The sequence below is a fragment of the Kryptolebias marmoratus genome, linkage group LG11 (genome assembly GCF_001649575.2).
Source record: "Kryptolebias marmoratus isolate JLee-2015 linkage group LG11, ASM164957v2, whole genome shotgun sequence".
Classification (NCBI taxonomy): domain Eukaryota; kingdom Metazoa; phylum Chordata; class Actinopteri; order Cyprinodontiformes; family Rivulidae; genus Kryptolebias; species Kryptolebias marmoratus.
Window position 1 is genome coordinate 25,183,488 of NC_051440.1, and position 23,695 is coordinate 25,207,182.

General features: G+C 37.5%; 1 protein-coding gene across 1 annotated transcript in view; it reads right to left on the minus strand.

Moving 5' to 3' along the window:
- LOC108243468 (spondin-1-like) overlaps positions 1-23,695 on the minus strand; it is a 102,099-nt gene that overhangs the window by 22,522 nt on the left and 55,882 nt on the right. Inside the window, exons 7-8 of the mRNA XM_017428918.3 lie at positions 6,467-6,531; positions 1,410-1,611 (exon numbers count right to left, since the gene is read on the minus strand). Coding sequence (XP_017284407.1) covers positions 1,410-1,611; positions 6,467-6,531 — 267 coding nt within the window. The remainder of the gene's footprint in view (positions 1-1,409; positions 1,612-6,466; positions 6,532-23,695) is intronic.

A 23,695-nucleotide genomic window follows, 5' to 3' on the forward strand; every position in this document is an offset into this window, starting at 1 on the left:
AAGAGATATGAGATCTTCAGGTACCACTCTGCCTTCTGGGGCGATTTGACAGAAAACTATAAGACCTACAGGAAAAGTAAACACATTGCCTGAAGGAAGACAAAAATGCCTACGTTTCGATGTATAATTTGTTAATGTATCATAAAAAATGTGGGCGTAGGAGCAGTTTGTTCGCTAAAAAATGTGTTGTGCTCAGACAGCTCCACACTCTAGCTCGTTAGTGAGGTTAGAGTGTAACTGACAAAATTTCATGAAAATTCAGAAATTTTTGCGTGTTTTTTTGCGATTACGTCGCCATAGTAACACGACACGCGAATTAAAATAGTAGCCCTCATGCCGAGACCGAGCCGGTCGTTCTGATATAAAATTTGTGGAGGTTCTTTGCCCGGTTCGGGCTGCATTAAGGGTAACGGAAGAATAATATATAATAAATAAAGAGACACCTTATTCGGTGTAGAGTAATAGGTGCCTGCATGCATTGCATGAGGCAGTACAATGCATTGTACTGCTCTCTATGCACTGCTGGCATGCCCCAATAACAATAAAGCAGTTAAAAGTGTGGTAAATATCTACTGCATATCTCATCTACTCTTGCAAACAAATGAGTCTAAATGAAGCCAAAAAGCAAAAAAAGCTCAACAAAAAAAAAATACTTCTACATTTTGTTGTATAGTGAGTTCTTTACTAGTTAAAGACAATATGTCTTCTGTCACTTTGTGTCTAAAAACAAAATATAAAAGCTATTTGTGTCAAAGTTTTAAAATGTATGCTCTGCAGAAAAACACACGATTTAATAAAACATTTAAACTGTTTTAAACTCTAATATCATTCATGGAAATAGTTTAAAGTAGTACTTATAAGAAGTACTTACACTGCATTAAATAACTAAATGCAGAAGAAACCCTTCTTGTTTGCAGAATAACCCTAACCTGAATTAAAACAGGTCTGACTTCATGTCAGGGAGGTTTGTGAAAACTATTTACCATCTCTCCTCTGCAGAATAAACTCCTTGCCTATTCATGAGCATGTAAACTATAAATAAATTGCTTTAGTCCCCAAACAGCAGGTGAATATGGATGAGCACCTTTCCTTCCAAGGTTGTAGAAACTGAAGAAGACTGTCACAGTAACAGGCAGGTGGAAGTGGAGAGCTCTGTGATAAAGATGATGTTCGACGCAAATATTACCAGCAGTTCTTCAATGTGTGAATTAGATGAAGACAGTTTCAAGGCTGGAAAAATGAAGCTGTGTCTCAAACATGCATTCTAACCGGCAGCCAGCAGGGGGCGACTTTTGTGGTTGCAAACAGAAATTATGTTTTTAAGCTCAAAAGAGTTTGTAAATTGTCTTGGTTTAAGTAAACTTTGACAGAAAGTACATGAAGTAAATATGTGAAACGCATCTCAGTACCTCATATGTGACACCACCGTCGGTGCCTGCATCCCATGGTATCAGGTCCGTCACAAGTCTCTGGACCCAGCCGCAGTCCTTGGTACAAAGGTCCTCTCCTGACAGCCCCACGTTCCAGTCCGGGCTGGGCCCCAGCATGGTGAGGAAGGACATGAGGTGACGCGTCCTGTCCACAGAAAACTCTGCTGACGGAGCTGCACGCCTGGACGGAATGGTTGAAAATAAAAACTGTGAAAATACTTTAAATATAGCTCCAAAATTAAACAGAAAATGAGAAACTGCTGTCCTTGAAACTTCGTTTAATTACATTCAAAATGACCTCTTCTCAGGTCGTGATCTCTGACCCAGGTCACACTGCTAATTGGGTAATAATTGCAGCTCTAAAATAGCCAATCAGAAGCAGAAAATTTCCCATTATGTTGTATTGTCTTTGCATGTCTACAACATAATGACTGCAGTAGGATATTATGAACACAATAATGAGGTGATTTGAAGTGTCTTTGCAGAAAAAAAATACATCTTAGTGACCTAATTATCTCATTATAACCCAGACATGAGCACAAACACTTGCAGAATAATGTGAAGATAACTTGATAACTTTGCATAAATAACTGAAAAACACGAGCAAATGTTTCATGGTTAGCGATTGTGTGAGTCAGTGCATGCATGTGTGTGTCATTAGTAAAAGAAGTAGAAGCACAATGTATCACAAATGGCAAACAATGCTAGGAGGTGCAATTAAACAGATGTTTGGTGAAGGATATGCATCTGTGTGTGTCTGTGTGTGTTTATGCTCATGCAGTCCTGAGGGCTATAATTGTGATAAGTCTTTAATTGCTCTTGAGCTAATTCCAGACAGGGCACAGGATGCTAAAGTGTGTCATTATTTATCCAAGCCAGTCTGCCAATTATAAAGAATAAAGAGAACATCATCAGAAAAACAATAAAGATGTTTATTATTTATACATTACAATAGTATCTGAATTATAATTACATTAAACAGTTCATGCACTGAGCTGGAACAGAAAATGTTCCTGAGCTTTTAAGTTCTGCTAATTATTTGTGCTAATTAAGAATTTCCTCATGATGCAGATTAAGTCTTTGTCATTTGTTCAGAAGTCAAGTGATCAAAGTCTGACATTCAGTCGCAAAGAAAGAAAAAAATGTTTCATCCGTTGCAGAAAGTATATTGATCACCAGAATCAAACATAGAGCTATTAACAGATAAAATTATGAACATCTTTGTGGGGAGTTGTAACAAAACAGTTATTTTGTGTGGTGACTTTAATATTGACCTTGGGAATAAAACAGACTCAAATAATATTGGTACATTTATAAATTCAATGCACAGTTTAAATCTTTATCCCCTGATATTAAAACCTACCAGAATCACAACTCATAGTGCAACAATAATTGACAACATTTTTACAAACATAACAAATGGAGAAGTGATTGGTGGTATTTTAACAACTGATGTAAGTGATCATTTACCCGTTTTCATGATTTATAAAAATGATCAATATAATACAAAAGCAGTGACAATCAAGAAAAAAATAATAAATACATCAAAAAAGGCTTTGGATAAATTAAAGAATGATTTGGGAAAACAAAACTGGAAGGATGTATATGTTAATGATGTAAACAAAGCATATGATATTTTCATGAATATCTTGGGTGCTTTATATGAAAAGAATTGTGTACAAAACAATTACACAAAGAGAGACGTTGACAAACCATGGATGACAAAAGGGTTGAGAAATGCTTGCAAAAAAAAGAATAACTTGTATTCATGCTTCCTGAAATTAAGAACAAAAGAATCGGAAGATAAATACAAGAAATATAAAAACAAGCTAGTATGGATTATAAGAAAGCATAAGAAAGAATATTACAGTGATTTATTAGACAAAAGTAAAAGTGATATGAAGGCAACATGGCAAATAATGAATAGTGTTTTGAAAAATAAAGCAAAATCAGGTATTTCACAATATTTTGTTAAAGATGATAATGAAATATATGATCAGCATGAAATTGTAAATGAATTTAATAATTATTTTGTGAATGTTGGCCCAAGTCTTGCAGCTAAAATACCAATAGTCAAGACTGTAAGTCATACAGTGATGGGTTGTACAGAAAGTATTTTTCTTGATGGAACTGACAAAGAAGAAATTATGAATATTGTAAAAAATTTTGCAAACAAAAGATCTAAAGACTGGGTTGACATGGACATGATGTTTGTGAAGGAAATAATGGGTTGTGTTATTGAGCCGTTTACATATATATGTAATTTATCATTTTCAACTGGAATATTTCCAGATAATATGAAGACAGCTAAAGTAATTCCTCTCTACAAGAGTGGTGAAAAATGTATGTTTACAAACTACAGACCAATATCCCTGTTACCACAGTTTTCAAAAATTTTGGAAAAACTGTTTGTGACCAGATTAGACCAGTTCATTGATAAACAAAATATTTTAAATAACAATCAATATGGTTTTAGAGCAAATAAATCTACATCAATGGCTCTAATGGACTTAATAGAACAAATAACAACTGCTGTTGATCAAAAACAGTGCTGTGTCAGTATTTATGTGGATTTAAAGAAGGCATTCGACACCATTGATCACAATATTCTCCTTGAAAAATTGAATAAATATGGCATAAGAGGCCCAGTACTACAGTGGGTATCAAGTTATTTATCAAACAGGAAACAGTTTGTCCAAATAAATGATATAAGATCTGAACTCTGTGGTATCACATGTGGGGTTCCTCAGGGTTCTGTTCTTGGACCAAAGTTATTTATTTTATATGTGAATGACTTGGTGAATGTGTCGGGGTTGCTTAAATGTGTTTTATTTGCTGATGACACTACATTTATTTGTTTGGGTGAAGACATAGAACAGATGTTGGAGATGATGCAGACGGAATTTGTAAAAATACAAACTTGGTTTAAAGTTAATAAATTATCGTTAAATATAGATAAAACTAATTATATGATATTCAGTAATAAAAAGAGAACTGTCAATGGTACGTTTAAAGTTGAAATCTGTAGAGTCAGTGAGGTGAAGTTTCTGGGTGTCATCATTGATGAAAAGTTAACATGGAGAGCTCATATAGATTATTTAAGAACAAAAATATCAAGATCTATTGCAGTACTACATAAAGTAAAGGACATATTTAATGATAAAGCACTATTTATATTATATAATGCAATAATTGTTCCACACTTGATTTATTGTATAGAAGTCTGGGGGAATGCATGTAAAACTATTACTGATCCTATTTTTATTTTGCAGAAAAGAGCTGTAAGAATTATCACAAGAAAGCATTACTATCACCCATCAAATATATTATTTCAGGAATTGGGATTGTTAAAATTTTATGAGTTGGTTGATTATTATGTTTTGCAGATTATGTATAAGGCTCATAAAAATATATTACCTATGAACATTCAATTAAATTTCGTTAAGAGAATAAGTAATTATAATCTCAAGGGACTAGAAATATTCATAAAACCTAAAATTAGAACAAACTTGAAGGATAAATGCACTTCAGTCAGAGGAGTAAGATTATGGAATGGTCTGGATTATGATTATAAAAATGCTGGTTCAATTAATTCATTTAAGAGAATGATAAAAGTTCATTTGTTAAAAAACTATGAATTTGTATAATTTGTATTGTAGGAGTTACTGTTTGAGGAGTTGAATTTTCGTTTTTGTTTTATTTGATGTTATTTGATTATTACCATTTTTGAAATTGATATTATTATTATTATTATTATTATCATTACTACTATTATTATTATTATTATTTTTAAATAGGGGCAGATATTATAAGATTTTTTTCTTCTTCTGCTACCTTTCTTTTTTTTTTTTGTTTGATTTGCATTTTTTTTGTATGTGAATGTTTTGTTTTTAAAATGAAAATGAATAAACTGAATAAAAAAAAATGAACTCAGCACTGAAAGCAAATTCTTTCTTCATTCGTGTCGTTCTCAATTTTGCAGAAGAATATAATTTGAATGACTATGAAATTAAGGAGGCAACTTTTATTTTGTAGGGCTCAGAGATAAACCCAAGCACACTGTGAACAATAATCTTTGAAACTGAGATAAAACCAAAAAAATGAGAATGATCTCCAAGAACACTTAGAAGCTATTAATTAATTAATTAACTAATTAATTAAAGGCCGCGATCTGTGGATCTATCTCCCGCTTCATCCCACCATCAGGTACTTGAACTCCTCTGTTTGAGGCCAACTCCTGTTTCTGAAGGCACAGGCTGAAGGTTTTTTGCTTTACACCTTCAACCCAGCTGTCTCTGTAGGATTCTCATCAAGTGAATTAACTCATATGTGAGAGTTAAACTGTTACAGCTTCAAACAACCGGAGGAACATTGAACGACAGAGTTCAACTCTACAAGCAGGTAAGAAAACCAGCTTCCTGCACAATAAAAGCATGAAGTAGCCACCCTGGCTACAATGCTACCAGATATGACTAACAATCATTAATTTGAGTTTCAGTTTGACTTAAAGGTACTCATTGCAAAGTCATATATACCGGATAAAAGAAAATCATAAAGTAATGAACATCAATGGTTGTTGTGTCTTTAAGTAAAACATTTTAAGCAAAATTTGTGACCAGATGCCAACTATGCATGCATTTATTTACATATGAAAGCATTCAAATAATGAAATTACTGGTCCAGAAGATGTTTTGTAAAAGCCAGAACCTTGTTTTTATGATGCTCCACCGTCCTGCTTGATCCTCAATATTTATTCTTGACAGTTACCTCACTCGTTTTTCTTTTCTTTCACATTTAGCAGCAGATTCGCTCTTATATAACCACCTAAACTTCTTCTCTGAGATCTTTTATTTGCTTATCTAACCAGATAAATATCCAGCTTTAAATGCATTTCAGAACTGCATTCAGTATATCTGAAAATCTACTGGAGCATTTGATATAATCCAGGACAGCCCGTTTTATGTTTGCTCTTTCACATCCATTAGGTTACTGATATTTAACAGAAGTGCTTTTCTCTTTGACGCTGGGATACTTACAGGTTGAGTGGCTGCCACGCCGGCCACTGAGCCTTGGTTTTAATGACAGTCAGCACTTCATCACCCTGCAAAGACACACAGAGCGATGGAGAGAGTTATGAGAGCTGATTTGCCACTAAACTGACAACTAAAAAGAAACACTGACAGAAAAAAAAGCCCAAATTGGCTAATTGACATGACTGAGGGCAAGTACTCTCATCCAAGGACAGCAAAGTGTGTACCGCTTTTCAGAGGCTTAAGAGGCTGGACAAAGTATGTCTGTTATCATGAGAAAATGGCTCGGCGCTGTTTTATTAAAGCCGTCTGTTATTCTGCAGGGGAACAGCACCCACTGCAGTCTATATTCTCTTTGTACCATTAAGGGCACTTTATGGGCTGTGCAACACATTATCTGTCATAATGCATCCTATCTAATTATGCAGCCAAAAGCAGGAGGACGAATGACAGATGTGGTTTGGTGCATCAGCTGATTAGAAGAGAATTGCTCTTTATTGTTTTCTTTACTTCTCTATATTTTAATCTGTTCCTTCTTAAAACATGAACACAAAAACAAAAGTACTTTTTGTTTGGTAATTTTATTTGAGTTTTTTCCTGGATGACTGAAGGTTACACAGGCGCTTTAATCCTCCTCTTTCCTGGGGCGGGGTGAAGAAAACAAGTGTGTGTGTGTGTGTGTGTTGTCTTCTTGTGTTTGTGTTTATGTGTTGAGGAAAACAAGAGTACAAGAGAGTTCATCGTCTCTTCAGTGCAGCTCGGGGCTTTGTGGCTTCGATGGCCTCAGACCTCCCCTTCACCATCCTCCGCCTTATCGCACACACACATAACAAGGTCGAGAATAATCACACTCGCACAGATGGATACACGCAGACATATACGGAGACAATTTAAGACGAGCAGTGAGACAGAAACACAAAGTGGTTTCGGCAAACTGCCAAGAAGGTAAGAGAAGCAGAATCATAATTACAAAAAACAAGCAGCAACAATCCAGACAGGAACAGCTGAGAACAAAAATGATCTTCTCATTGCAAAACAAAAATAAACAATCATTATTACCCACCTAAAAAAGGCGAAAGGTGGGCAATAATGTCTTTGCATATGTGTGACTGCAAAATATCTCAAATACCTCATGAACCACATTCAGGAGGTCACAGGATGGACATCTAGAACTGATAACAAGAAGAGTCAAAGACATTACTAAGAAAAGAAAATAACCTCTTCGAGACTCAAAAAACCCAACATAAGGAAATAAAAATCTTGTTTGATTCAAAGAATTCACACGAAGTGAATGCATTTTTTCTTTTCTTTTTACCTTTTACTATAATCAAATGCTTGACATTTTGATTTAATATTTTTTAAAAGTGAAAACCTCCTCTTGGAGTGAAAAAGTCCTGCACGTTTTGTGGCAGACCACAGCTGATGGCTTGTAGTGTAAAAAGCTTTGTGGAGGCTGGCAGGAGATGCAAATCTCTCCGTAATGGTTTTGTTTGTTTACGGTAATTATGGTAATGGTACGAAATAACTGTGATTTTCCAATATTTAAATGTTCGTGACATTTTTGAGATCAGTTGCTGAAAACAAAAGGAAGAACAGAGCGATGGAGGAGGAGGGCGGGGCTCGGAAAGCAGGAGGAGAAATGAAAAGTTGGAGAAAAATGAGAAGGATTAGTGCACAGTGTGAGAGATGAGATGGGGGAAGAGAAAATGGTCTGACTGAAAATAATAAGGGATGAGAGGAAGATGAGGGCAGGGATGAAGGATTAAAATGGGACTGAAGTGAAACAAAGGAGGAAAATGGCAAGACTGGAAGCAAAGAAAGTGAGAAGAAGAAATGAGCAGTCAGAGGAGAAACTGATGTGTTTCTTTTATTTATTACACTTTACAGTCATTCCATTCATTTGATTCTTTTTGACAACACACATCCTTCACTCAACACGTCTTCTTGCTCTTTTCTGTTTTCTTTGCAAATAAATTTCTAAAATATTCACTGGTTTAAGTTTTCAGTTTGTACAGAATAAAAAAGGACGTCTGCAAACAGACAAACAGGTGAGCAGGGTCACTGAGGGAGCTGATTTATCACCTTGGATTCATGGTAACTTTGACATAAATTTCATTACAGCACAGTTTCTTCTAATAATACAATGAGTAAAATGCAAAAGTGGTGATCCCATTGAGTTTAAAGCATTTATGGTGGTTGTGCTTTAGTGGCTGTGACACAAAATTTGAGTTTTTTTATGAAGCTTTATAATTTAAATGCAGTTTTAGTTCATTGTGCAGCAGTCATTAACCTGTATTTGAGGAAACAGACAATTAACTGCTGGAAAGTTTGTCAGAGCAGGTTTATTTTTATCTCTTGATTTAGAGTTTCAAAAATACACAACAATAAGGAAGACATAATGACAAACACCAGTTTTCTTGGCACTGTTCCACACAAAAATGCAGTTTTTCCAAAACATTCTTTTTCTTTGTCTTTTCTGAAAAATATCCGTTTCTAGAAACGTCTTCATCCACAGAAAAACGATGAAAACGACCCGAAACGCTGCAGTAACTATGCCAGGCCTGTGTGTGGCGCTGTAATGCAGGAAACAAGGCGTGGAGCATGTCCATAAAGTATAAACAGAACAAGAAAAAGAGGAAAAGAGGACGCCCTCGGGCTGTAGTTTAGATTAAAAGTGGGGTTAGGACGTTATCGTTCTCAAAAGCTTGAGTTTTGGCTGCCCGAAACAAAAAACACAAGGGTGGCGTTTCATATTTTTTAAACCCATTATCAAAAAACAAAACAAAACATTCTGGATCTTGTGAAATGCCTTTTTCATGTGGCTGGAAAATGTTAGCACCTTGTTTGGGATCTGCAGACTTCTATTTCAAACTTACAAATCATAGCATAAAACATGAATTCTTCCTGATTCCTGCTTGATTTCCTGCAAAATTCTAATTCTATTCATGCTTTTTTAGGGTAAAACAAATCTATTGTGCTTTGCTGCTGCCAAATAATTTACATCAGAGGTTTAATATTTGAGAAAAATTATCTAAACGTCAAGTGTTTTAAATCCTGTACACACATTTCCACTTATGACATTTACATTTTTACTTTTAATAGCTGGAAGTCACCATTTTTCTGAACTTGAAGGAGACCTAAAAGTTTTATTTTTATCAACAGATGACAAAAATGTAAGCTACGAGCTGAACATACTGTAGATGGTTAACAGTTAATCTGTCACAAAAATCAATAAATGTCAGTATAGATAAGAGAGACTGGTGTCCATACAGATCTGCAAAGTCTTAGCTAAGGGACTTAATGCATAATTGTCTTAATATGCACAAACTGAGCTAATATTTACTCATATTTTAGGCCAACAGGGATCCATATGCACAGCCTTATTCATCGTCATCGCTCAGGATGCTGCATCTTATTCTACCAAAGAGCGGAGTCTCAATCCTTTGTCAGAGATTTGCTGCCATTTGTGCTTTTCCCAGACTCCACAGCAGCAGGTGTGACAGCAATAAAAAAATAAAGAGGAAACAGCTGAGGCCCCGGACACATCTTTCAAAAAAAAATGACAAAGATTAGTGAGTGACACTGCTGCCAAACACAAGTGTACACGGAGCTGAGGTGAAGGCTTGAGTAAAAAGATTACTGTGACTCGCTGCTGCGTCTGAGCCGTGACAGCAAACATCTATATCTGGACCGTCAGCCTGCTGGATGGCAAAAAGTGTAAACCGGGGGAGGCAGAGACAGGAGAACAGAAAATCACAGGGACAAAAACAGCTCCTCTGTTCCAGTTTATTACACCAGAAACAAAACGGCAGACAGAAGTCAATAAAACAATTCTTACTACGGCAAAAAGAAAGGGTTGGGGTAAAATATAAGACTAGAAATTATCAAATTTTAGCCATTAAATAAGTGATAAATATTCATTCCAGCTGATATTATAAAAACACTTTAAATTAACTTAACTCAGTGTCCCTTTACCTTTTTAGTGGTTGCAAATACAAATCTACTGGAGTGATTCTTAATTGATTCTCTTAAGATTCATGACTTTACAAGATATCCCTCATAATAATTAGAAATAAGACACTTTAAATTAAGAGATTAAATCTAATTGGTCAACAAAAACAAGTGATTTATGCATTTGGACCCATTTAAAGACAGATTTCTGCGTAACGTCTTCAGACTTTACTGAAACAATTTCAGCAGCAGCAGGAAATACAACCTGCGGCGTTCCTCCCTAAACCCCCTCAATCGGCTCAGTTCTGCCCGGTTATCACTCCATTCACTTTGGAATGAAGTTCTGTCAGGAGGGACTCCGTGACAAGAGGATCTGTATTGTCTTTTCAGACTTGTCTAATAAAGGAAAATGAGCCTGGGGACTTTGGGAGACGGTGTCTAATAAAAAATCAACACTGCACTAATGCAATTACAATTGCTCGTAGGCTGTGTAACAGATGGATGGCTGGGCCACTGCGTTGTTACTCAGTCAGATAAAATTCACAGCTTAGGTCAAAACACACACACACACACCGGCGCTTAGAAATGCCACACAGAAAAACACATTTGATGGTTTTATCTGAAGACGAGTGCATGATGAAACAATTTAACCTTGTGGAAATAGATTGCAATTCCCTTCGTCTTGCAAGACGACTTCAATCATTTGCTAAATCTTATTTTGCAAACACAGCGCACGGCTGTTTTAGCTCAGAGGGTTATTTATCAACCGCCTGTGACATGGAGCTGAAGCCAAGAGTGAAGTCGCATCATCTGTCCAATTACATCGTCATTCACTTCTCCCTCAAGCAAGCGGCTGTAATTCTACTGTGTCCTCTTATAGTAAAAGCAGCTTTCAGACGAGCAAAGAACATTTTTACCTGCCAGAAAAAATTATAATTTCTACAACATCTGATAAAGTCTGACATGAGCTTGGAGTCAGAATTGCTCCTAATTTAAGATCTACATTCTCAGATCGCAGATCTCCATCACTGCCCAGATCTCAGCAAGTTTTGTAAATATTTAATATTTCACATCAACCCATAGTTGGAGCTTCACCAAACATCCTAACACCTGATTAGACGTGAGCCTTTATGAATGTTTTATCAAACTGTGAAGATGATTGGCACATATTTTTGTTTTGTTTGATGCAGTCGAGTAATGTCCTGCCGGTACTTTTAATAAAGGATTTCAGTCTGGTTTAGGATTAATACATATTTTTCTGCAGCACGAGCAAAAAAACACAGAAAAATGTTGAGGGTGATCATGTTTTTGTGTCCGTGTCTGTGCAAACGTGTGTTTTCTTTTCTGTTTTATTATTTTTGTTGTGTATTTTATTGAAACATTCAGAAAGTATGAACTTTTAGAGTCAATCCCATTCAAGATGGCTGCCACAGCTAATTTGGCAGATATCGAGCTAAAATTTGGTGTGGTAGTAGCTGAGAGTCATCCTCAACATGTACTCCAAGCACTGGTAATGAGGCCAGGCCTTTAATTTTGTTTTAGTCGTCATTTCCTCTCCTGCTAGAGCTCCGATTTTTCACTATTTTGCTCCAATTACCAACAATAAGATGTGTCTTTCCAGAAATCTGTCAGTAAAAAGGAAATATTAAAAAAAAACTGCAGACATTGAGACAGACACAAGTCTGTTCTACAGTTTTGTTTTGTTTTTTTACAGTTTGTGACGATTCACACCGCCAAAAGCAAATTATTTACAACCTTTAAGCCTTTAAATGATGTCTTCCTGAGTTGTATGTGACGATGCTGTTCACGTCCTTCCTGTGTTTTCTGAAGCCAAGTAAACACCTTTCTGCTGCAATATTTCAGTGTCAAAAAATGATTCTCTGTGTGCATTTTGTATCTGCCTGCACATTTCATATAACCCGGGGTCTCGGTAATCCATCATACACCAACGTCAGAACTAATATGTGACAACTTCACCTGAGGAAACACTGTGACATTAATCAGCATAGATCATTCTGAGTTTCATCTTGGCAAACCTCAAACATTTAATAATGGCTGAGGAATGAAGTGGCTTATTACTCAATCTTTTATTATTATTTTTACATGGTTATAACACGAACTAAGCTCTTTAAAACCGTAAAGGTTTAGGAAGATGGCTCCACGAACCGAGCAAACGATGTGCACAAAAGAGGAAAACATAGAAATGTGTCGTTACTGATTTAAAAAACACAAAAAGCCGAACAAAACATTCTCAAGGTAAGATGAGAAATTAGACTGTCATTATAGTGAAAATCGATCAGCCAGCATGGAAACGTTTTTGTAATGAAGCTTACAGAAGAAACAGAAAGCTATTTAAATTTGCATTTGAAGTGGATCTGGAAATGGAGATGAGGTTCTGAAAAAGTGCAGCTGCTCGTCTGAGACTCCTCGAAGGCTTTCGGACGAGGTGCTCCAGTTTAAATCTTGAACATCATTATCTTTAAGATTCACTGAAGGAGTGAGAGAAGAAGATGAAATGATCTTATTAACCCTTGCAGTTTAATACCTTGTCTTATGTAATAAGAGTGTGGTCATTATGGGGCCTCTTGTCTTCTCCTGGATCATTTCTGTCATTTAAAGTATGCAGTGTTTAAGAAACCATAACTGTTTAGTTTGGTTAGTTTTCTTAACCAAACTGTTTCAAACAAATGATCCTAACTGGAACTTGGGAACCTTTCCTTTGCTGTAATTCTATCAAAGAGGGCAAAAGTCAAAAAAATACTCATCGTCTCTAGCAGCTAAAGAAAATTTTAAATTCTCCCTCTGAGAGTTTTCTAGTTAAATAAAATATATTAAAACAGGTAAAGTTGCCATGCAACAGATGAGTAAATGATGCCATTTCAAGGACATAAAGAGCATAGAAGCTGAAATGCAGAGATTTCAATCGATGTTTTTGGGGTTTCCTGATAGTTCAGGGTTTAAAGCAAAGCTTTGCAGCTCTGTGCATTCAGAGATTTCAACGTGAGTTACATTTCAGGCCTGTCCCCGAGCTCAGCAACAAGTCTTAATGTGGTCATTTTCTCATTCTTTGATCTGCAGAGAAAAAAAGGCTTTGCAGCTCAGAGATTGGCATCATCAATCTGCAGCAGCAGCATCTGTTGCACCAAAAACCAGTTTAGTCTTAAAATCTTTTCATCTGCATTTGTGTGAAAGGATGAGGGCAAAGGCTACCACACTCTTCAAATACTGACAGTAACTAAACATGTTGAGGATTAAATATATACTGTATAAAGTGCTAAAAATGTAACAAAACTACCAAAGGACAACCCTGTGATTTTAATACTGTTTTAATAAAACTGCATTATGAGTATTTAATTTAACAATTAAATACTGTAATGTAGATTAAGGGCTGACATTTATATGCATCTTTCTATGGCCAATACCGATGAGCTGATAGTTGATATATAACACAAATTTTTGGTGTTATGTTTTTCATTTAACAAAAAAATATCAATACCAGAGAGTCTATATTTGTAAGAGCATTCTCGCTTAAAAAAAAACTAAATTATGGGCAACAGAAAGCTGGTTGTAACAGCTGCTGCTGCATCTTCATTTTCCTAATTGATGATTGTTTAAGTATGCCCAAGTGTGGCTGATTTACAATGTTTTAAAAGTGGCTAATATCGGCCGATTAAAATCAGTCGGCTGATTAATTGGCGTCTCTCTGATGAAAATAATTGAGATGTTTGCATGAATGTGATGATCATTTTATGAGTTGGACATCCATCCATCCATTTTCTTTCCGGGTCTCACTGTGTGAGAGGCGGGGGACACCCTGGACAGGTCCATCACAGGGACACATAGAGACAACCGAGACAGGAGGAAACCGGAGTACCCGGAGTAAACCCGCGTGAGCACACAGGGAGAACATGCAAACTCCACCCAGAAAGACCCAGGATGCGATCCTGCAACCTTCTTATTGGGAAGCGACAGCTCTAACCACTACAAGTTGTACAATTGGATTAAATTTAACTGTAAGAATGTCCTGATTCGACTTGTGTGAGGATTCCGGTTCTCGGAGTCCGGTCCACTGTGGTCCCTCACTGGAGGGTCTGGAGTGCTAGAGACCTCCACTTGAGGACCCTGGCTCGGGTGAGTGGATGGCAACGGGGGGGAGGACATGTGGGTCAGAATGACGTCTCCTCTCGGTGTTCAGGAGGAACCTGTGAGGATTCCGGTTCTTTGTATCCGGTTCGGGTTTTTGTTGTTTCTTTTGTGAGTTGTTCATGTCTTGATTTTTGGTTCACCTGTTTTTGATTCTGTGATTATGTTTGTAGAGTATTTAAGGGCATTTGGGTTTCAGTTAGTTGGGGGGTCCTTGTATGTCTTTTTGAGGTCCTTGTTTATTGAGATGTTTTTGGAATCTGGATGTGGCTATGTTTTTTTTTTAGTAATCAAGAGAAGTTTTGATTAAAGGAGATTTTTTCCTCACCTGCTGCCTACTGGTCCTCATCTTGCCTTGGAGCCGTAGGTGCGTGTCAGCACCCAGGTTCGTGACAACTTGTAACTAGAATGAAATCAATCAAATTCAGGCCTGTAACTGGATTTTAATTGGACCTATTTGAGACTTACGATGACTTTTGTTGTGACTCTGCAATCTCTTGGCAACATTCCTCAGAGATGTTGGTCCACATTGACATGGTAGCATCACACAGTTGCTGCAGATTAGTCAGCTGCACATTCGTGATGTGAATCTCCCGTTCCACATCTCAACTTTTCCGGATTGATCTGAGATCCTGGACTGTGGAGACCACTGGAGTTCAGTGAATTGAGACTCATCAGACCACGCAATGGGAAATGGGATTCTCTCTTTCTCTGAGGTCTCCAGGATAAAGCATCTAAAAATTTAGTACTAAAACTCTCTGGTCTTTGCCTATGGGCTGATTTACAACCAGGAGAGCAGGTTCCTGCCACTGACCCAAAAAACTGACGTCAAAGTGACATAAGACAGAAAATATGTTAAGCGTAAAAAGGCAAAATGCTGGAAAAAGAACAGCAAAGAAAAACCAAAAGCACAAGTAAGCATAGATTGCATGGAGGAAACCTGAGCAGAGAGGAGAAGCAGAAGAAAGCTGGGTCATGGGGGAGCAAGAAAAGTAGAGTTTTGTTGTCGAGGGGAGCAAGAAGTAAAAGGAGAAGGGGGAGGTCAGAGATGGAGTGAAAGTCCAGTAATTGCTTTGACCTTGCGCTGAGACGAGGTGTAACTCAGTCAAAGCGAGTGATGAATTCCATGCCCTCGGCCCCGTTGTGGGAACAAAGCCACCGCTCTCAGGGATTTTTGTTTATGACCACTTCGAGCGAAACATGGAGGGGGGAGACTCTAGGTGGGTGAGGTTTCCCTGCAGCCAGCGGAACCAGTTAAATGGAGGAGGAGGACTGGAGGGGATACTTAAAGGCCAGAGAAACAAGACAGAGTGCAGGAGGAAAAATGGTAACACGTTTGGGGAGGATGGGTTTTGACTGTGTGACCTGTCAGATGGAGGTTTATGACTTCTGATAGACTGAAAACTGAAGAAACCAGCACTCTCTTTTTGTTTTCCTCTCTTCGGCAGGTTACAACAGCTCCAGAGACTTCTAGCATAGAAAATAGCTTTTTTCCTGCTCATTAAACTTTCATAAGCTGTGTGGCAGCAACAGAAAAATATGTTACGTTGTAAAATGGCTTACACCAGGTAATTTGTTGTATGAAAAATTATCTCTTATATGTCTTATGTGCTTTGATGGGCTGTTTTAAGCCTTGGAAGCATGCTACATGCTTTAATAAAGATATTATTCTCAGGTTTAAAGAGTAATTTAAATTGATTAATGCTTTAATATTTTCTCAAGAAATTTTAAAACAGTTTTGTTTTTTTTTCAACCTCGCTAACTAAATATTTTTCTTTTCTTCTGTAGGAGTTTACAAAATCTCCTGAGAGTTCTTCCTCCTGCAGAATCAACTCTAAACCACACAGATATAAATGTATTGATGCAAAAGTATTAAAATAGAGAACATCAAACTAAATTTCAACACGTTCAAAAATGAGGTTTCTGCTGGTCCTGAGTAAAGCAAAACATTGATTAGAAAATACTTCAAATATTTTATTGTTGCATTTTTTATTCGGTTATACTACCACCTCAAAGTTAAGAGTTAAGTGCATTTTGCAAAATACCAAATTATAGGAATGCATATCGCCCATCAGCTCCTCGGAGTCCAAGGTTGTGGTTCTCAACGGGTGGAATGCTCCCTCCGGGTCAAGGGTGATTCTCTGCCTCAAGTATCTGGGAGTCTTGTTCCTGAGTGATGGTAGGATGGAGCGGGAGATTGATCAACGGATTGGTTGAGGTGAAGAAAGAGTCGAGACAAAAGACAAAACTCTGGACTTCCTGCTCCGTCTACATTCCAACCCTCACCTGTGGTCATGAGGTTTGGATCAGGACTGAAAGAACGAGATCCTGGATCCAAGCTGCTGGAATAAGCTTCCTTCGTAGGGCAGCCGGGCTCAGCCTCAGAGAGAAGGTGAGGAGCTCGGAGTAGAGTCGCTGCTCCTCCTCATCGAAAGGCGTCAGCTGAGGTGGTTCATCTGATTAGGACGCCTCCCTTTGGAGGTTTTTCAGGCATGTCTCACTGGAAGGAGACCTCGCAGCAGACCCAGAACTCCCTGCAGGGATTATGTTTCCTCTCTGGTCTGGAAACTCCTCGGGATCCTCCAGGAGGAGCTGCAGAGGGAGGTCTGGGTTTGTCTCCTGGATCCACAACCCGACCACAGATAAGATGGATGGATATATATCACCTTTCATGCCAACATTTTAAACTAAGATTATCTCATGATGAGAAGGGACAAAGTTATAGTCGTTTAATTTTTGTAAATGACGTCATCTGCAATCTTGAGCAAATTCTTGCAAGACTATTTTTGAGTCTCAGCTACTACCACATCAAATTTAGCTCAATATCTGTAAAACTGACCGTGATACAGCCATTTTTGAGTTAAATTATGGGAAATTCAAAACATTGTAGATGTACATCTAATGATGGGTTTCTGAGAGATTCATTGAAATCTGTTCAATGGCTCATAACATATTTTGCTAACAGACAGAAGAGCTGATGCTCTACAAATACACCAAATTTTAGCTCAATAACTATAAAATTTACTGAGTTATAGCCACTGTTGAGTTTCTTAAAGTCCTAAATAGACCAAGTCGTATTTTGTCACGAATCATACATTTAGCGTCGTTGACTTTCTAATAAAAATAGAAAAGTCAACCAAAGTACTTGCACTCAAAGTTCCTCCTAATGTGATCGTTTCTCAACACTCCTGAAAGGGATTCGGGACTCGCGAGTCATTAAGCGCAGGTCAATCTTTGCACTCGTCCCCAACATTTTCGTTTCCAAAAACAGCCACAGAAAAGCCCCGATTAAACTGATGGAAACAGAATTACTCTGCACTCCAAAAGGTGCAACTGCTGCTCCAACTTCTATTTCAGCTCCCCGGTCTGCCACGGTACCCACCTCCCTCGAGAGCCCATGGTAATTATCTTGTCATGGGCTAGATTGGTTTGTTGAACACAGGCGATTACGCCGAGGCTGATTGGCGCAAAATATAACCGGCTCCAGCGTCCCTAATGAAGAGGGATGTGAACTCGTGTCGAGCTGCTGTCACGCATTAAATGCCAGCCCACATGTCAGAGCTGACACCGGCGCCGAGGTCGAGATGGGGGCCTTGATTACGACTTATCATCCAATATCCGATTGATAAGTGTTAAACAGTGATAAGCTGCTAAGAATAACATGGAGCAGAGAAGAAAAAAACAAAAGCTACTGTAATTAAAGTGGGTAATACATAAGTTCTGGTACTGAAATATTCACTCAAACACTATCAGCAGCGACAACTGGTGATTAAATTGTAAATCTTTCGACTGGCAGAAAATTAACAGTAATTGGTCTGCATTTATAACTTGAGCTGCGACTGCAGGAAGTTTTACATTGTGTTTCTCATTCCCTCACTAATGGTGGCAGGGCTACGTACCTGCCAACATCAGCCTCGGTCCTGCCTGAGAGCATTCTGGTATGTGGACGGGTTGCAGATCCAACTCACAGCCCCTATAATTAGTCGGCAGCTCGAAGCGTCGCCTGAGCCGCCGTTCTGCCTGTTGATTCGCTGCTTTGATTCTAAATTTAAATATCTCATTGAAGAAACAACTGCAATTAAGCTCGGCACACATGCTTAAGATGTATGAGAAATTAAGTTCCCTTTAAGGGAACTTTATTTGTCTAATATTTCCAAAGAATGAGTCGTTTCAACTTTGGTGACAGCATGATTTTCATCCAGCGCCTTAATCTTAATTCTGAATATTGACTTTCATCTCAATTTAACTTCAATCACGTTTAAACATTAAGCCAGACTTTAATGAAGCAAGTTAATCTAGTCTCATTAAAGTGCTGTCAGTGCAAAGGGTAAGATTGTTTACTTTGAGTTAATGAAACTTCAGAACCTATAAACATGATTTGTTCTGCCTCGACTTTGAACCACAGAGGTCATTATTGTATTAAATCAAGAAACAACAAGAACAAGTATTTTACAGGCTTTTAGACATTTATTATTAGGGAGTAAACATTTAAGTGTTTGCCTGTTTATCACATATATGTGCATTATTACAAATTACAATGATCAAGAAAACAAAAATACTGCTAGTGAAGATTATTATCCATGTTTTTCATTGATTTCTTTGTATTTTTAGACAAAACTTATAATATCTCAACACACAAAGGCATTAGAATGAAAGAGTTCTTACTATATATAAAATTAAAATGGCCATGAATTAACTTTTACGAAATATTCACACAATTTGTAGCAAAGCTCCAAGAGTTCATGGCAGGAAATTTAGCAAATGCTGCTGAAGATAATATATCTGCTTTTGAAGTTATGATGCTAAAATCTCATTAAAAGGTTTGATTGTTTATCTGCACCATGTTTTACCGTTGATTAATTAAATTATACTTCACATCTAAATGAATCTTGGTCTCTTTTTATTTGCCTCTGAACATCTTGTTTTTAACTTGAGCAGTCAAAAATGGTAATGTGCACGAGAGAAACAAAAAAGATCTCACACACATACAGCATCAGTCAACGCTAAGCTCTCTCTTCAGTTTTCATTTGGAGTTTATTTCCAGTCAAACAAAATAACGAGGGGAGCCAGCTGAAATAATAATAAGACGACAGGGTTAGTTAGATGTAATTAGGCAAGGAAGCAGGAGAAAGAGAGAAAATGAGAAGGTGACGGCACAAACTGGGGGAAGACGAGAGGAAAGAAACGTGAAGAAGGAACTAGTTGGAATAAAATAAACCGAAGAGCATCAGCCTAAATTTTAGTGAGGCGGACATTTATTTCCTAAATCAATAACCACACCGATGTTACAATACTTTATACGTTGCTTAATATTTATTTTATTATTTATTTGTGTACAAACTTGTTGCCTTTTATCTTTCTCCCAGGGGTCGAGGTTTTGTCTCGTGACAACAGTCCGGTCTGATAATTTAATCAGAGAAACGGGAGGATTTTTAATTTTAACTGGGTAAAATTAAACAGACAGATGTGCACGGCTTTCCGGTTTGGATTTCTCGTTTTATTTGAAGTACGACTTGAGATTATTAAAGGTAAATGGTGAAGAAAAAAAACGTCTGTAAGGAAATTCTAAAAAAATATAAAACTAAAGAAGTCGTGCTGGCATTTTATATATTAAACCCCAACCTGGGCTCGAACCTGCAGCTTGGAGATTACTAAACCACAGAACCACTGAGCTAAAGCAAACACACCTCAAGGAAATCACAGATTTAGATAAATAAGATCAACCTGTGGCTAATCTGAACAGTTACAGACAGAAAATGTTGTAAATGTTGTTTATCTTTTTAATTTTCTGCGTTCAGTTCATGTTCAATTCCAGTCTGTCTGCTCCGAGCTGCTGACTGATAACTGATAATGATAATTTTAGTCTCATGAATGGGTTTTAAACAGAAAATCTCCACTGATGGACACAGCAAGGTTAGCTGCATTAAACAAGATGAGATGTAACGTTAGTATTGGTTGTATCACTGCGGTAAAACCAGCAGAATGTGTCCACGGGGTGGGATATTTTACATTTTACTCCCAATGAGCCTCTTTCTGAGCTGCCCTGCAGTCCTGATCACTGCCGATGGGCGACATGTTAAATCTACTGACCTGCACCGCCCTAGAACTGCAAATATGTCAAAAAGCTGAGAACAAATCGTTTAAAATTTCATTTAAAATTGTCAAAACAGTTGAAAAACACAAAGAAAATTCACATTGTTTATTAGGAGGAACTACTTTGTGGGTGCACCAGATTGGTTCTACATGATGGACGATAAAGAGTCTCCCAAACATTCTGCTACCTGGTAGTTAACAGATAAACAAACCCACCTACAAACGCTCAAACAGCCTTTTCTCATTCCTTCACTTTCATGTGCAAGTTTAAAAATCAGTACACCTATTCAGCTTCCTGCACTGTTCTGAAAACAACAAAAAGTCGACCAAGTTGTTGTTTTTTTTGCCTTTTCATTTGAACAAACTCCTCCAAGAGTTTGAAGTATCAGCTTCAAGCTTTTTCTAATATCCTATTAAGGCACAGGAGATTAAAAGTATTTTCATCAGACTTTGTGGGCGTGGCTTGACTTCAAAAATGTAACACAAAATTGTTACAACTCCAACATAAACCGTCTATCTGCACCAAAGTGCAAATGTTTGCTCATAATCTGGGCCTTTAACACAACCACGTGTCAATAATCCACCTGCTTCACCAAATCAGCTTCAAACTGTGTCAGAAAGACGACAACACGTTGAGGTCACATGCTACTAAAAACCGACTTATCGCCGGAGGGCGTGGCTTTGACGGGGCAGCGAATGTCGATATCCTGCCATGACACTAATTGTTGATTTCTGAGCTCCTCAGACAGCGTTCACCTTTGTTTTCCTCGCTGTATGTTTAGTGTGAAACACAACGTGGCTGTTTGTTTCCTGTGAAACTAATTAGGGTCAAACAGTTTAAAACACGACTATAATGCAAGGATTAATAGTCTCTTTAAGGGTCCCAGCAAAACTATTTTAGCATCTTTGTAAAACAAGTCCATTAGTTTCCCATTTTTTTATTATATCACCTTCTAAAGGCATGCAGATATATCGTCCATTAGACTGTTTGCTTTTAACTGAATCACTTTTCATGACAAGTGGAGCATTGTTTCAGTAAGCTGTAAGGGTATTTGTATGCACAAGCTGTCAGTCATCAGTGCATTTCTGTCACAAACTAACTAGAAGACCTCCGATCCTGCCAAAAACACACACACACACCCAAACACACTCCTTTTCATCAAAACTTAATGTGTCCTTTCAATAATAATAATGAGAGAAAATGAAAAAGAATAATTAGGATGAGAATCTGTGATGTGTAGCATGTTAATAGCTTTAACAAAACACACTTTCATTACTTCAAAATGGAGAGACAGGCTTGAATTCTGCCCAGGGCCAGCAGCTTGGGAGATAATTGGAGATTCATGATGTGATTGTGATTATTGATGATTATTACTGTGACCCGCCTCAAACAGAGCTCCTGCTGACGTAAACAACAGGTGTGGGCTTGCATTTTAGTGTTTAAACGCTGCTTTTAATGAATACAGAATCCAAATTGTTGGAGGATGGAAGTGCAAGCGTACACATGCACACAAACAGAGGTTTTATATGCAAAGATTGAGACAACTGCAGAAATGTAATAAGGAAAAGAAACAAAGAGGAAATGAAGGCGTGTTGTTGTCTCTCTGCAACATCCATCAGGAACAAAACTGACTATGGAAAAAAACATCACTTAAGGAAGAAGACATGGATTCTTCAAAGAAAAATATCTGACGAAACTACGATCCTTTCCTTATACCACCTGAAATCATTTATATTTGGTATAATAATCAGGCAAAGAAAATATGTTCATGAAATTGCAACATGTATTAGAGCTTCAGTAAATATATATTTTTGTTTGTGTTGCTAAGCAGCTAAATCCCAAGTTGTTCTGTTTTTGATTAAAAGAAAAAGAAAGCAATAAACCGCACATAAAAAACTGCATTTTCTTTAATAAGGCAGGTTTAAAACTGACTCTTCCTTTTAACTCTTGTCTCTAATGAATAATATTTGACAGGGAAGTTTAAACTGTCAAAGGTTGGTGCTATCTTGTCCAGACTTGTGTTCATAAATGGTTCTTTTAAAGACTCAGGGCAACAAATGTTTTGGGTTTTAACAAAAGAAAACTGCAGTAATTCTGGATCACTGCATGCGCACATTCAAAGTTAAAGACGAGATTAAAGGTCCAGTGCGTAACATTTAGTGACGTCTTTTTCTTGGACTTTCAAAGGATTTAATTAATAATTATCTCACTATCTTTGTTGTTTTTCCTTCTCTCTTCAATTTGCTGCCGTTATGGTCTGAAGATTTATCATCCAGTCCTGCAGTGCTTTATTATTAAAAGTTTTTCTGTTTCTGTGTTACCAGCCTGCCTTCTACTTGATAAACTTGTATTTGGAGCCTTTTCCATCAACCAGGGATTGTTAGACCAACTGATTATTTATCTCCCTTTGCAAGCATGTGAGAGAAACTACAGTGGCTGATAGAAAACACAAAAGGCCCCCCGTAGGGCCAGTTTTCTGTTTGCTCACTTTGGGTTTCTGCAGAAACCTCGTTAAACTTGGCAGACTGTGCTGAAAGAGGATCAGTGCCATTGTTTTATTTACTTGTGTTGTTTCTAAATAGCTAACAATAAAAAAAACCTGATTCTTGTGCTCATAAAGACAAGATGCCAGAACAGCAGAATGATGCAGGTGGCTTTGGTCCAGAGTTTGCAGCAAACAATCCTTGGCTTCTTCTCTGGCTTCTTGCTCCACAGTAATTAAAAAATGACTTTTTTTAGCAGTGGTAATCAGATTATGTCAAGTTTTCTCACACTGACGCAAAGTTCACATTTTAATGCAGTGCCACACAGAAGCTCAATAATTCAAATGAGTAAATTAATGGAGATTAAAATGTACGGGTTAGAAAAGAAAACCTGCCCAGAGAGGGTTCTCACTGACACGGTGGCCTATTGAACCCTCAAACACTGGAACAGGTCCAATAAACCCTCCAGCAGCTCTGCAAGACAAAAGCAGGCATCCAACCAGGACACCTTCTCCTGACTCTGGATTTTGACCATCAGAGGCTCCATTCCAGCATCCAAACATT